This window comes from Capricornis sumatraensis, chromosome 3, assembly GCF_032405125.1.
Source record: "Capricornis sumatraensis isolate serow.1 chromosome 3, serow.2, whole genome shotgun sequence".
NCBI classification, from domain to species: domain Eukaryota; kingdom Metazoa; phylum Chordata; class Mammalia; order Artiodactyla; family Bovidae; genus Capricornis; species Capricornis sumatraensis.
Genome location: NC_091071.1, coordinates 178039500 through 178053285, shown reverse-complemented (window position 1 = coordinate 178053285; position 13786 = coordinate 178039500). Strand labels below are relative to the sequence as shown.

Here is a 13786-nt window from a genome sequence, read left to right as displayed (position 1 = left end):
CAAGGTTGCCTTTGGAAGTTTTCCACCGGTCCACGGAATTCAAAAGCCCGCGGTGGACTCGAAGCCCCTTTGGAGGCAGAACCCCCAAGGCGCGTTTACGTGCCCCAGGATTCTGGGGAGTGGCCGAGCCCCACGGGCCCACTGGACTTACCGATGCCTGGTACCGCACGTCTGAGGTCCAGACCTCCTCGTCCCCCACCACGCACGGGATGGCCTCCGTCCGGCCCTTCAGCTCCTTCAGGGCCTGGGGAGAGGACAAGAGGCCATGAGAGCCCTTACTTCCATCCTGCTGCCCACCGAAACCCCAAGGCAGGGCCTGCAGAGTGGCCCCGGAGAGAAGGGAGGGGGGTCGGGGGGCAGACACACGTCCTCCCGATCGGCCCGTTACCCCCTGGCCTGCAAGAAGCCAAGGCTGGTGTTGCCAGCTCCTCCCATTAGGGAGGAGATTTTAAAAACTGGGTCTGAAATTTACATGAAATCTCACAATTTTAAAACCCCGGCAGTTAATGGGAGAAATTTTTTGGCTGTGACCTGTGGCTGGTGGGATCTTACCCAACCAGGGAAGGAACCCACACCTTCAGCAGTGAAAGCACATCCTAATCATAGTCCAGGGGATTCCCTGGAGGATGTTTTCAAGCACAAACTATCTGCAGACTCATGACCTCTGACCTGGGACCCCAAAGAGGCCCAGGCGGCCACCCTGCCGCTCCCAGGTAACCCCATCCCCAGTGCACAGCTCAGCCGATTCCCGGGTGCTCCCAGGGCTGGGGGCAGGGGCACGAGGGGGAGGGTGACTGCTGGCACGGACAGGTCTCGTGGGAGCTGCTGAAGGCTGTCTCCACCAGGCCCTCCAGGCACTACTGGGTGCCCCTCATTGCCCCCCATTACCTTCTGCAGCGCATCTCGCTCGGGACTGCCCCGCGTGAACGCCAGCACGGGCTCATTGGCCACCTGGACGGAGGAGACATGCTTCCAACACAGCCTGGCGGGGAACAGAGGCACGCAGGTCAGCAGCGCCAGCCCCAGCACCCCCATCTCCTTCAGGGGGACCTGGGCTGGCCCAGAACCTTGAAATGCAAACCCATTATAGAACCGGCCTTGGAGACCAAAACCAAAGTTCAAGCCCAGGTCCTGCTACCGCGTCCTCAGACATCTGACCTGCCTCCTCTGAGCCTATGCATCCATCTCCTAAATGAGAACCACCACAGAGACTCACACAGTTGCTTGAAGCTGCAATTCACAGGTGCAGAACCACGCCTGAGTGTTTTTCCCGTAAAGCAGGCTCAGTCTCCCTCTATTTCCCCACGAGGCGGACTTTCTCCCAAACAGACCCAAGCTACTCCTTTCTCTAAGTAGAAAAGTCAGCACGTCCCACACCTCCGTCTCATCCGGATGGGAACCAGCTGAGAGCTCCTTGGCACAAGGACGAGAGCTCCAGGTGGGCAAGAACACCCGAGGGGAGGGCCGTGAACTCGGAGGGGTGCCCTGAGCTTGGCTCGCAGCCACGGGGAGGGCTGCTGTGGGCGTTCCTGGGGACTGAATGCCAAATCTGGAGACCCTATTCACTCTTGACCCCATGACCTCACCGATCAGTGACCACCAGTGGTGCCATCCCTAATGTGTTTGGGGGCCCCAAGGTGGGTTGGTCACCCCATTCACGGACGGAGGACAGGGGGCTGGGGGAGGGCTGAAGGGGGAGGCTGGGGTTAGCAGGTGGAAGCTGCTGCGTGCGCGTGCGTGCTCCCTTGTCCAGTCGCGTCCGACGCTTTGTGACCCCGTGGACAGCAGCTCACCAGCCTCCTCTAGCCATGGAGTTTTCCAGACAAGAATACTGGAGTGGGGTGCCATTTCCTCCTCCAGGGGGTCTTCCCCACCCAGGGATCGACCTAGCATCTCCTACAGAGGCAGGTGGATTCTCTACCACTGAGCCACCAGGTAAGTCCAGGCTATTACCTATAGAATGGATAAACAAGGTCCTACTGTATGGCACGGGAAACTATATTTAGTATCCTCCGGTAAATCATAATGGAAAAGAATATTAAAGAATGTATATATATATAATCTTATATTGGTGAAAATGGTATATAAAAATACCATTTTATATAACATACTTGAATGAAAAAATACATATACAAAACGTTATACAAAATAACACACACTTAAATGAAAAAACTTGTTAATAAATGCAGCCTTAAATTTTTCCAAAAAGAGTCCGTCATTCCAGAGCTGGAGGAACCTCAGCAGTAGGGCTTCCCCTCCAGGCCTCAGTTTCCCCAGCTGTAAATGAGGACAAGAGTGATGAAAAAGGCCCTTGAGGACACACAGGGAACGTCAGATGTGAAAAACTCATGGTGGCACCGGAAGGGCCTCACCGGCGGCCTATGACAGAAATACAGTAATTTAGGTCCTAAACGGAAAAGGACTCGTTCAAGGCCAAGATCAAGAAACACCCAGCTCTGTCTCCCTCCGGTCAACGCCCCACGGGCAGGGCCCAAGAGGAATACGCCTGCAGGCGGGCCAGTCGGCTCCGCTCACGCACACCGCAGGGACCACAGGCCTCCAGGGCTGGGGTGTGAGGGGAGCCCGCTGCAGAACCTGGGTGACCGCAGCTGATCTGGGGAGGGATAAGGACATGGGGGCTGGCAATAGTCAGCAGGTGCAGCAACTCCATGGTGGGGTGAGAGGCAGCAGCTCCTCCCTGGGCAAGCGGGCGCTGCCTGGTATTGGGGGTGGGGGGCACGGAGACCTCTGCTGGGCAATCTGAAGCAGGCTGGCCCGCCCACCTCATCACCCCCCTGGGGAGGGCGTCTGAGGCTGAGGGCTTACACGCAAGAGAACCAAACAGTCTGGCTGTGAATGTTGGGCACTTTTTTTCCTTTCTCACTGAGAAGGGCTCCGGGGCTCAGACACCCGGCCTGGAGGCCTACAGGAAGGACGTCACACTGGGCTGTACGTGCAGGTCGCTGCTGACCCCACCAGGCTGCAAGGCAGCTTGTTCGTCTGGAGGGACAGCAGTGACTGAGACAGCGACCCTCTGACTGCAGCAGGCCTCCAGTGCGGGACACGGGCAAGAAGGGGACACTCAGGCTTCCCTGGCGGTCTAGTGGCTAAGACTCTAAGCTCCCACGGCAGAGGGCGCGGCTTCAGTCCGGGGCTGGGGAACCAAGACTCCACGTGCCGCCTCGGGGTGCAGCCAAAGTAATAATAAAAATTTAAAAAAAGAAACACCACTGCGACTGAAAAAGCGAAAGTGTCAGCCGCTCAGCCGCGTCAGACTGTGTGTGACCCCGGGGACTGCAGCCCGCCAGGCTCCTCTGTCCATGGGGTTCTTCAGGCAAGAACACTGGAGGGGGCAGCCATGCCCTTCTCCAGGGGATCTTCTAGATCCAGGGATCAAACCCAGGTCTCCTGCGTTGTGGGCAGATTCTTTACAGTCTGAGCCACCAGGGAAGACCCAGACGGAAAGGACAAGAAAATAACTAAGGAAGGAGGAGGGCGGGGCCGCTTCAGCTGGGATGGTCAGTGAGGGCCTCAGGGAGGAGGTGACCTCTGCCGGAGACCTGGAGGAGGTCTGAGAAGCGCTGGGAAGAGTGTTCCAGGCAAGGGGAAGAGCAAAGACAAAGGCCCAGAGCAGGGAGGACAAGTCAGGAAGAGCAGGAAGGGGCCTGTGCAGTGGAGGTTGGGGGACCCCCCTCCCATGAGCCCTGGGGCTTTCTCCTCCCTCTCCTCCCTGTGAGCCCCAGCTGCACCCACCACACCCAAGGAAGGGCCCATTCCTCAGGCCCCACCCTGCCCCAAACACAGGAAGAAACACGATGCGGGGCCATTTGGGCCTCTGGTGAGCGGTGCGGCCTGGTGCCCACGTCCTCGGCGTCACAGGGGGACCTCCATCTCCTGGGGTCACCCTGCAGATCTGAAGAGAGACCGGTGCAGAGCTACAGGTCTGCTCCACGAAGGAAAATCCACCGCTGCGGGGGGGGGAGACTGGAGAGGCTGGAGAATTCCAGCAGCCAAGGTCTCAACATCCTGGCAGGAGAGAGGAGGGCAGTGTCTTCCCCCTTCCCCACCCTCCACCAACTGGAAGGTTCCAGACGCCTCTCTCTGGGCCTTAGTAGCAGTGTGAGTGTGTAAGTCGCTCAGCTGTGTCTGACTCTTTGTGACCCCGTGGACTGTAGCCTGTCAGGCTCCTCTGTCCATGGGATTCTCCAGGCAGGAATACTGGAGTGGGCAGGGTTCCCTTCTCCAGGGGATCTTCCCGACCCAGGGACTGAACCGAGGTCTTCTGAACTGCAGGCAGATCCCTTACTGCCCCCGGGCACTCAGCAGCAGCAGCGAAAGTGGAAGTCGCTCAGCCGACCCTCTGTGACCCCACAGACTGTACAGTCCACGGGATTCTCCAGGCCAGAATACTGGAGTGGGCAGCCTTGCCCTTCTCCAGGGCACATTCCCGACCCAGGAATCGAACCAGGGTCTCCTGCACTGCAGGAGATTCTTCACCAGCTGAGCCACCGGGCTCTCAGCAGCAGTGAACCGCCGCAAAGCAGGCGACTCAGCCACCGCCTCGTCCCCCTCAAGCCAGGAGAGCGCCGCCGCGCACTGGACCGGGCACCAGGGAGGTGGGCCGCCCCAGCCCTCTCTGGAGCCCAGGGCCTGGCGGGTGCGAAAAGCACAGGCTCTGCCGGAAGCAGACATCCTGGACGAACCCCTACACCTGCTGGAGACCTCACTACGTCACCACACTACACTGTAAAAACGCCGCAGGCCTCCGTTTTCTCATCTGAAGAATGGGTGACCCCATGTTCCCTGCAGGGTCACTGGGAGGATGACAAGCCCTGCTTACTCTTCCTGCTCTTAAGTTCTCCTAAGAAACTGCAAAGGTCTTCCAGAATGTTTACTCCACCAGGCCAGGCTTTCTAAGGCCAACTGGTTCCCAGACACTCCCAGGGAGTCCAGGGGCTCAACAAACACTGCTGGAATAAATGCAGCCCTGGGTCCCACCCGGGACAGAAGCTCGAAAGGCAGCAGCTACCAGTGTGGCTCCCTCCCCGCTCTCCCACCTCAGGCAACATCAGAAGCGGGGCAAGCCCTCCCCAGGGCAGAGCAACATCAGAAGCGGGGCAAGCCCTCCCCAGGGCAGAGCAACATCAGAAGCGGGGCAAGCCCTCCCCAGGGCAGAGCAACATCAGAAGCGGGGCAAGCCCTCCCCAGGGCAGAGCAACATCAGAAGCGGCGCAAGCCCTCCCCAGGGCAGAGGGCCCCTGTGACCTCAGGATCATATGCCCACAGGGCTGGCTGGCTGTTTGGAAAGTGCCCAGGCCCTGGCCCCCCTGTCCGCCGGACTGTCCATCCGTCTGAATGTAACGTAGGGAACAGACACTAGTTCAAAGATCAGCCTCAGAGCCTGAGTCAACTAAGAACCAAAAATAATCTAGGAATGCCTGACAAGCCTTTTTTTGCCCCTTGGCTCGTGGGCCCTATCCGGATAGCGTGAGCACCCTCCCACTGGCTCTGGGGAAGGCAGAATGAAGCGCTGGTAGGACCCGGGGCTTTTATAAGGATCTGCAAGGCCATTCCCGGCAAGACTGTGTCCCTCACTTACTCATTCATTCATGCAGTCAGCATACATCTTGCCCACAAGTCAAGAAGGCAGAGATAGCTCAGATGAGGTCAAAGGTCTCACCCACCCACGTGTTCACCACACCTGGCAGGTGCCTGGCTCTGGGATGCAAAGGCGAGTCCATCCCGACCTTCTCAGAGCAGCTCTCAGCCCTCCCGCTTCAGGAAAGAAACGGAAGGCAGAGTCAGGATTTGACTCAGTTTCCCCTAACCACCTGGCGTGCCGCTTCTCACCTGGTGACTTCACGGCCTGGGTCTGAGACCCCAGCTACCACGACCCACCCTCTGCACGGGATGACCCACCCATCCTTTTAGGATCTGAGCTAAAAAGGCTGCAAGACCAAAACATCTCCTGCAACGGGGAATGCTGAGCTCTGAAATGTACAAGGGGAAAACTGATGGGAAGCGGAGGGGCCTGGGCTCCCAGGTCGCCCCCAGGCCTCCACCCTGGTCCAAGGCACCACAGGCTTCCACCCGCACGACTGCAGCAGCCACTCCGGCTCCACTGACTCCAAGCTCCTCTTGAAACCACTGGAATAAACAGCCCCATGGCCCACCCAGGGCAGAAGCTCACAAGGTGAAAAAAGGCTGTGAAAGCCAGAGTCGCTCAGTGTGTCCGACCCTTTGTGACCCCAGATTCTCCAGGCAAGAATACTGGAGTGGGTAGCCTTTCCCTTCTCCAAGGGATCTTGCCAACCCAGGGATCGAACCCAGGTCTCCCGCATACATTGCAGGCGGATTCTTTACCAGCTGAGCCACCACGGGAAGCCCAACCAGCCCGTGTCCCACCCAGGGCAGGAGCTGAAAAGGGAGCAGCTACCAGTTTGCATAGTTTTAACATGAAATCATCAACAACACAGAGAGATAAAGGGTAAGTAAGTGCTCAGCTCAGAACTACCCAGTGGCTTCTAGTTTCTTCTACAATAAAGAATCAGAATCCTTACTGAGGCCTCCAGGCTTGTTTCGCATCCCCCCTACCCCCCTCCCACACTGTCAGCAGCAATCCTGCCATTCTGGCCTTCCCGCCCCTTCCCTCACCCCCTCTGCAGGGGATACTAGCCTTGCCCAACCTGGATGGGGCCCCTATCAGATCAGCTTACAGCCGACAGCCCTCATCACACAGCTCGGACTGTGCTCCCACAGCGCCCAGACCACAGCAAGCATCCAAGGAACACCTTGAAAACAACAAGCACACAGCTGGGCACCAGGCCCCCAGGAGCAGACTCCTGGAGGCAGGCCCCCAGGAGCTGGCGTGGGGGCAGCCAAGGCCAAGCAGAGGACTAGAAAGGAAATGGCCCTTCCTTCCTTCAGCTTCTGGGCTTTTCAGCTGTTATCTGAGACCTGATAAGACCAATCCTCCTAATCACTGAGATAAGGGGCTGGGGGTGGAGGAGAGCTGAGAGAAAGTGCAGAGCCGCGCCTGAAGCTCAGGATAAGCTGCCCTGGAAAACTTCAAGGAACTTTTCTGAAGCATGTATGGCATGCCTCGTGTGGTGCTAAGTGATTACCCTACAAATATGTTACCCTGCAAACTATTACTACATCCATCTGACGGACAGGGTGGGGGCAGGAAGCTGAGGTTCAGAGAGTAACGGCTCGTGGCCACAGCTCACGGAGTGACGGAGTGACGGCGCGCGGCCTGAGCCCGGGGCTCCTCCTTGGGAGACGCGCTCTGGCAGAAGCGCCTGGAGGGCTTTCCTGGTGGGTCAGTGGCAAAGGTTCCTCCACCTGCAATGCAGCTTTGACTCCTGCGTTGGGAAGATTACCCACCCCAGTATTCTTGGGCTTCCCTGGGGGCTCAGATGGTAAAGAATCTGCCTGCAGTGCAGGAGACCTGGGTTCGATCCCTGGGTTGGGAAGATCCCCTGGAGGAGGGCATGGCAACCCACTCCATTATTCTGGCCCGGAGAATCCCATGGACTGAGGAGCCTGGCGGGCTGCAGTCCACGGGGTCACAAAAGAGTCAGACAGGACTGAGCGAGTCCAGGACAACAACGTGGAGTATCTCAGAGCCCCTCAGCCCGCTGATAGGACGGGTTCCTCCTCTCTTCTCCCTTCAGCAAAGAGGCCGCCCCGAGGTGGGGAGTGACCTTGACCAAGGTCACACGGGCACCTATCAGCCCTGCCATCTCAGCCCAGGGCTTTCGATCCGTAGCGATGCCTGCTGGTAGGTGAGGAGATCGAAATAATGCTTGAAGCTACACAAGTTTTCTTGGTGCTGGCCAGTTTTTTCGGCTGTGCCAAGCAGCATGTAGGATCTTAGTTCCCCACCCAGGAAAGTCCCAGTGCCGGCCACTCTTCAAAGTGGGTTTAGCATACGAATTCATTTACTCTCTAGGACCATTTTCAAGGTGGCTACTGTTAATCTTTCTTTTCTACATGAGGACAAGAGGCAGCACAGAGAGGTCAAGGAACCCGCCCAGGGCCACACAGCAGCTAGCAGGTGGAGCCAGGACCCACCCCGGGCTGTCCGATGGGCCACTCCAACAGCAACTGCTGAGCACCAGCTGTGCGCCGAGCCAGCTGCAGGGCACCAGAAGCCAGGTCCCCCCCAGGCCTGAGTGCCGGTGCTGACTGCGGCCTGAGTGGGGATTTTCACAAGTTTAGAAGCAAGCGTTCCAGTCACTGGAGGTTCTACTTACTCCTTTACTCAGTGTATTCACAGAAAACACTCTGGGTCCCAGGCCCCCAGCAAGCCGTCTGCCACTTCACCTCTAACCCTCGGGCTCTGTTGTTGCTGTTCAGGTGCTAAGTCACATCCAGCTCTCTGCGACCCCGTGGGCTGCAGCATGCCAGGCTTCCCTGTCCTTCACTATCTTCCAGAGTGTGCTCAAACTCATGTCCTTTGAGCCTGGTGCAACACGGCTATCAATAGGATCACTCCCGTCTCACAGGCAGGGCACTGGGCCAAAGGACAGCAGGGCCACAAGTGCTGGGTGAGCGCGGCTTCACCGGAGGAGGACACTCAGGCAGGAAGCACTGACCTGGGCAGTGTTTGAGAAATGAAAGGGCAGAGTATGGCCAGGGGGCAGTGGGACGTCCCAGGGTCCTGGCCAGAACAGCATCAGGCGGGCTGGGACAAGCCCTAGGTGGTTTTGAAGTTAGGAAGACTAGGCAGGCAGAGAGGCTGAAAGGCAGCCAAAGTCACCAGGATTCCTGCAGGTGAACTCCAGCCCACAAGTCCCCTAATGTCGGAGGGCCAGGCTGGAGTCACCTCTGGACCCCGGCACCCAGTGAGGTCTGATACAAGAGTATATAAGGGACAAATATTAACACTCTAAGTTTCCTAGGTGCCCAGTTTAATTCTTTTATTTATCAAATGTATATACAGGTATAAATATGTATCTTGGCTGTTTCCAAAGAGAATTTGCAGAGACTTCCCTAGTGGTCCAGTGGTTAAGAACTCGCCGTCTAATTCAGCGGACGTGGGTTCCATCTCTGGTCAGGGAACTAAGAGCCCACATGGCAGAGGGCAACTAAGCCTGAGTACCACAACTAGAAAAAGCCAGAGTGCCACAACAAACACCCAGCACAGCCAAAACCAGAAGCAAAAGATTTAGGAAAAAAAAACAACAAAGATTTTGCAGAGGATGCCCAAGACAAAATTAATGCAACAGAGAAAAGGCAGAGAGAAAGGCAGTCGGTTGGGAGCTCTGGTGTTTACTAGCTCAAGACCTTGGACAAGATTTCCTTAACTGCTACAGGCCTCAGTTGTTCAGTCTGTGAAATGGGGACAGTAACACGTAATTCATGGGGCTTTCCCGGTGGCTCAGTCGGTAAAGAACCTGCCTGTCAATTCGGGAGACCTGGGTTCGATCCCTGGGTTGGGAAAATCCCCTGGCGGGGGGCACGGCAACCCACTCCAGCATTCTTGCCTGGAGAATCCCCACAAGCAGAGGAGCCTGGCGGCCTGCAGCCCACGGGGCCACAGCGAGGTGGACACGACTGAGTGACGACGCGTGACACCTACAGCACAGGCTGCTGAGGAGCTAAGTGAAATCACCCCCATAAAAGGCAAACGGCAGCCCTGAGTGACCATCCCTGGCCCCTCCGTAAAGGCCAGCTGTTCACTGCGATCCTCTCCCAGACTGGTTATGATAAATTTCTGTTGACAAGGGAGGAATCACATGATCATTCTTTCATTCACCAAATGTTTGCTGAGGGCTGACCAGGTGCCAGTCACAGTTCTAGGGCCTGGGGACATATAATAAGGGAGGTCAGTCTCAACTGAAAAAGCAAGCTACAAAAAAGCATCTGCAGAGGAGCCCATTTTTATGCTGTTTTTCTAAAGCATATATATTCCTGGGCCGTGAAAAGGCTAGTCGTCAAAATGACAGCGTGGTCACCTCTGTGTGGCAAGCTGCCGGGTGACCTCCGTCACCTTTCTCTTTTCTTTATCTGTACTTTGTACAGTGGACTCATACTAACTAAATACAAAGAAAATGCACAGTCAAGAGTGCGTTCAGGGACTTCCCTGGTGGTCCAGTGGTTAAGAATCTGCCTTGCAATCTAGGGGTCAAAGTTTCAACGCCTGGTCAGGGAACTAATATCCCACACGCCACAGAGCAACTAAGCTAGCACACCGCAGCTAGAGAGTCCCTGTGCGGCAGTGAAAGATCCTGCGTGACGGAGCTGAGACCCAACACAGCCCAATAAATAAACAAATATCGTAAAATAACAAGAATAATTGATCACCACTTCAAAAGCCCCTTGGACAGCAAAGAGATCAAACCAGTCAATTGTAAAGGAAATCAGTCCTGAATATTCATTGGAAGGACTGATGCTGAAGCTGAAGCTCCAATACTTTGGCTGCCTGATGCGAGGAGCTGACACATTGGAAAAGACCCTGATGCTGGGAGAGACTGAAGGCAGGAGGAGAAGGGGGCGACAGAGGATGAGACGGTTGGATGGCATCACCGACTCAATGGACGTGAGAGTTTGACGTCCAGGAGATAGCAAAGGACAGGGAAGCCTGGCATGCTGCAGTCCATGGGGTTGCAAAGAGTCGGACATAACTAGGCAACTGAACAAATCACTTCCGAAGAAAAGAAGTATGTTTAAAAGTTGGTTGAGATTCCTGGCACTCCAGGCAAAAAGGGAAGCACTGCAGAACATCAGCCATCCCAGGTTCCCAAGAGATGGTTTCTGTCAGCACTAGAATTTCATGTGTAGGCACTGAGAGTTATCACTAAAAATGTGCTAAAACTGCTTCCCCATAAATGCAGACATGGCATGCCACAGGTATATGCTAAGAAAGAAAGTGAAGTCGCTCAGTCGTGTCCGACTCTTTGCAACCCCATGGAATGCAGCCTACCAGGCTCCTCTGTCCATGGGATTTTCCAGGCAATAGTCCTGGAGTGGACTGCCATTTCCTTTCTGTCAAATAATTAAACAAGTGGCCAAACACCAAAACTATTCTAGAACCACAGTTCTCAACCAGGAGCGCCTGTGCCCCTGAGGTGACATTTGGCAATGCCTGGAGACTTCTTGTTGTCATGACTGAGGGATGCTATGCCATCTACGGAGTAGACGCCAGGGATTCTGCTAAACATTCTACAATACACAGGCAGCCCCCACGACAAAGGATTATCAGACTCAAATGTTAATACTGCTGAGGTTGGGAAACCCTGTCTTGGGGCATCAAGCCAGCTGCTATATCCAAAAGAGGTATTACCTGAGCCAGCAGATCTGGTTACAAAATGCTTTTTCTCCACTCAGGAGGCGTGAGCCTGGAGTCAGACAGAGGGTAACTTTATTGCTGTTTAGTCGCTAAGTCATGTCCAACTCTTTGCGAGCCCCATGGACTGTAAGCCCACCAGGCCCTTCTGTCCCTGGGATTTCCCGGGCAAGAATACTACAGTGGGTTGCCATTTCCTCCTCCAGGGGATCTTCCCCACCTGGGGATCAAACCCGAATCTCCTGTTTTGGCAGGCAGATTCTTTAACTGCTGAGCCACTAGGGTAGCCCTTAGTATCAACGTTTTTAACAGGCAGATAAGTTTCCCATTGGTAAAACGGTAATAATACAGGGCTTATCTGCACAGGGCCAGGCCTATGGTACTTGATTGCTTGATAACTACTGCTGTTATGAGCTTTCCGTCCAAACCGCCCACCCCACCCCAGCCCCCACCTCCCCCAGAATAGAGGTGTTTTTATACCAGACATTAGAGGGCTTTTTGGTTTGTTTTTTTATGTCTAAGGCTTTCTTCCATTAAACTGAAAACTCTTGCAGGTTGCAATACCCCTCCCTACAGCGTTTAGCACACCACGTACACAGGGCAGATACTCAGTAAACACGTGGACCTATGTGGCTTCCATCAGGGTCTGAGAGGCGTGGTCTCAGAATGCAGGGAAGGGCCTGCAAATGAGACCACACTGAGGATGCAGTGAGCAGGGCCCCCAACCTCAGTTTGGAGAAAGACTCCTCCTCCTTGTCCTCTTCCCTATCCCACCACCCGCCCCCACAGAGCACACACAGCTGCACTGAAACGCATCCGTGCCCAGGGCGCCCCGTACCATTCCTTGGGACACTGATTAACTCGAGAGAGGCACAGCTTAGCAGGGGAGATGCAACTGATCAGTCCTAGGGGTTAGGCAAACAAAACTCAAACTGGGGCCAGAGCTGCCCAGCTCTGAAAGGGAGGTGGACAGACACATGGGTCCACAGGAGTGCAGCCTCACCCAACTGTGAGCCCCTCTGGGGCAGGGTCTGTGTCCTACCTGCCTCTTCCACCAAGCCCACGGGGTGCAGAAGAGGGGTCTGAGGACATCTGTCACTGACAGGGCACAGGTCCAGGAATCCCACTCCACACTGGAGGGGTCTGCAAATCTGGGTTTGCAGGGCAGCTCCACTTGGACCACTACACCTCAGCTTCTTCTTCTGAAAGCAGCTACCCACCAGTGAAGTTTAAAAACGGGCGATAATGACAATCATGATTAATAGCATCGGGCACTGCCTCCAAACCAGGCACTCTTCAAAGCACTTCATGTGTCATAACTTACGAATCGTCACAGCAAGGCACGTAGGCCAAGTGTGCAACACAGGTTTGGCATGTTATATGTACTCCACAAATATTATTCCACCTATCAGAAGAAAGGAGTCCATTTTTCTGACCAACTGCTGCTGCTGCTGCTGCTAAGTCTCTTCAGTCGTGTCGGACTCTGTGAAACTCCATAGCCAGCAGCCCACCAGGCTCCCCTGTCCCTGGGATTCTCCAGGCAAGAACACTGGAGTGGGTTGCCATTTCCTTCTCCAAGGCATGAAAGTGAAAAGTGAAAGTGAAGTCGCTCAGTCGTGTCCCGGCTCCTAGCGACCCCATGAACTGCAGCCTACAAGGCTCCTCCGTCCACGGGATTTTCCAGGCAAGAGTATGGGAGTGGGGTGCCATTGCCTTCTCCGACCAACACTTAACTTGAAAAAGGGGGAAGGAGAAAAGAGAGAAGCAGAAATGCCAGTCCAGAGGAGAGAGGGAACCCCAGGGAGGGTCCTGAACGTGAAACCAAGGGTGGGGAGGAGAGAAACGAAACGTGCTTTAAAAAAAAACAAACAGAGGTGCCCTGAGAGGAGAAGGCTGTACTCAGGCGGCAGGCAAATGTCTTTATCCATCCGGAGAAAGACGAGGTGATCAAGCGGCTCCTTTCTCACCGTGGGGATCCAAGAGGGCACCGAACCAACCCACCTCACCCGCCGGTGGGCAGGACCCCTTAGCTAAAAGACCTTTGGGAGATGGACACATCGCAGGAGGTGGGTGTCGGGCGGCATCAGAGGAAGCGACCCCCGGCGGAGAGAAGCCTCTGGGAAACCCGGAGGGGGTCTGGCCCGGAGGCAGCCCGGTTAGGGAGCGAGGGTGGAGCCCGGTTCGGGGGTCTGGCCCGGAAGGAGCCCGGTTCGGGGGCGGGGATGGAGCACGGTTCGGGGGTCCGGCGCGGAGGGAGCCCAGTTCGGGGACGGGAGTCGAGCCCGGTGCGGGGGCGGGAGTGGAACCCAGTTTGGGGGTCTGGCCCGAAGGGAGCCCAGTTAGGGGACAGGGGCGGGGGGGGCGCCCAGCGACTCCTGGGGCCCCGGGGCCAGCAGGCGCCCCTTGGCCTGCCCGGCGCTCACTCACCCGGCCGCCCTCCCACGGCGGGCCAGCAGGGCGCGGCAGAGCGCGGCCGAACGCAGCAGCATCCCG

The 13786-nt window shown here is 56.1% G+C and overlaps 1 protein-coding gene across 1 annotated transcript in view; it reads right to left on the bottom strand.

Moving 5' to 3' along the window:
• ALDH4A1 (aldehyde dehydrogenase 4 family member A1) overlaps positions 1 to 13786 on the bottom strand; it is a 32756-nt gene extending 18970 nt beyond the window's left edge. The window contains exons 1-3 of the mRNA XM_068967190.1: positions 13721 to 13786; positions 889 to 982; positions 152 to 244 (exon numbers count right to left, since the gene is read on the bottom strand). Of these exons, the coding sequence (XP_068823291.1) occupies positions 152 to 244; positions 889 to 982; positions 13721 to 13782 (249 nt within the window). The 5' untranslated portion in view covers positions 13783 to 13786. The remainder of the gene's footprint in view (positions 1 to 151; positions 245 to 888; positions 983 to 13720) is intronic.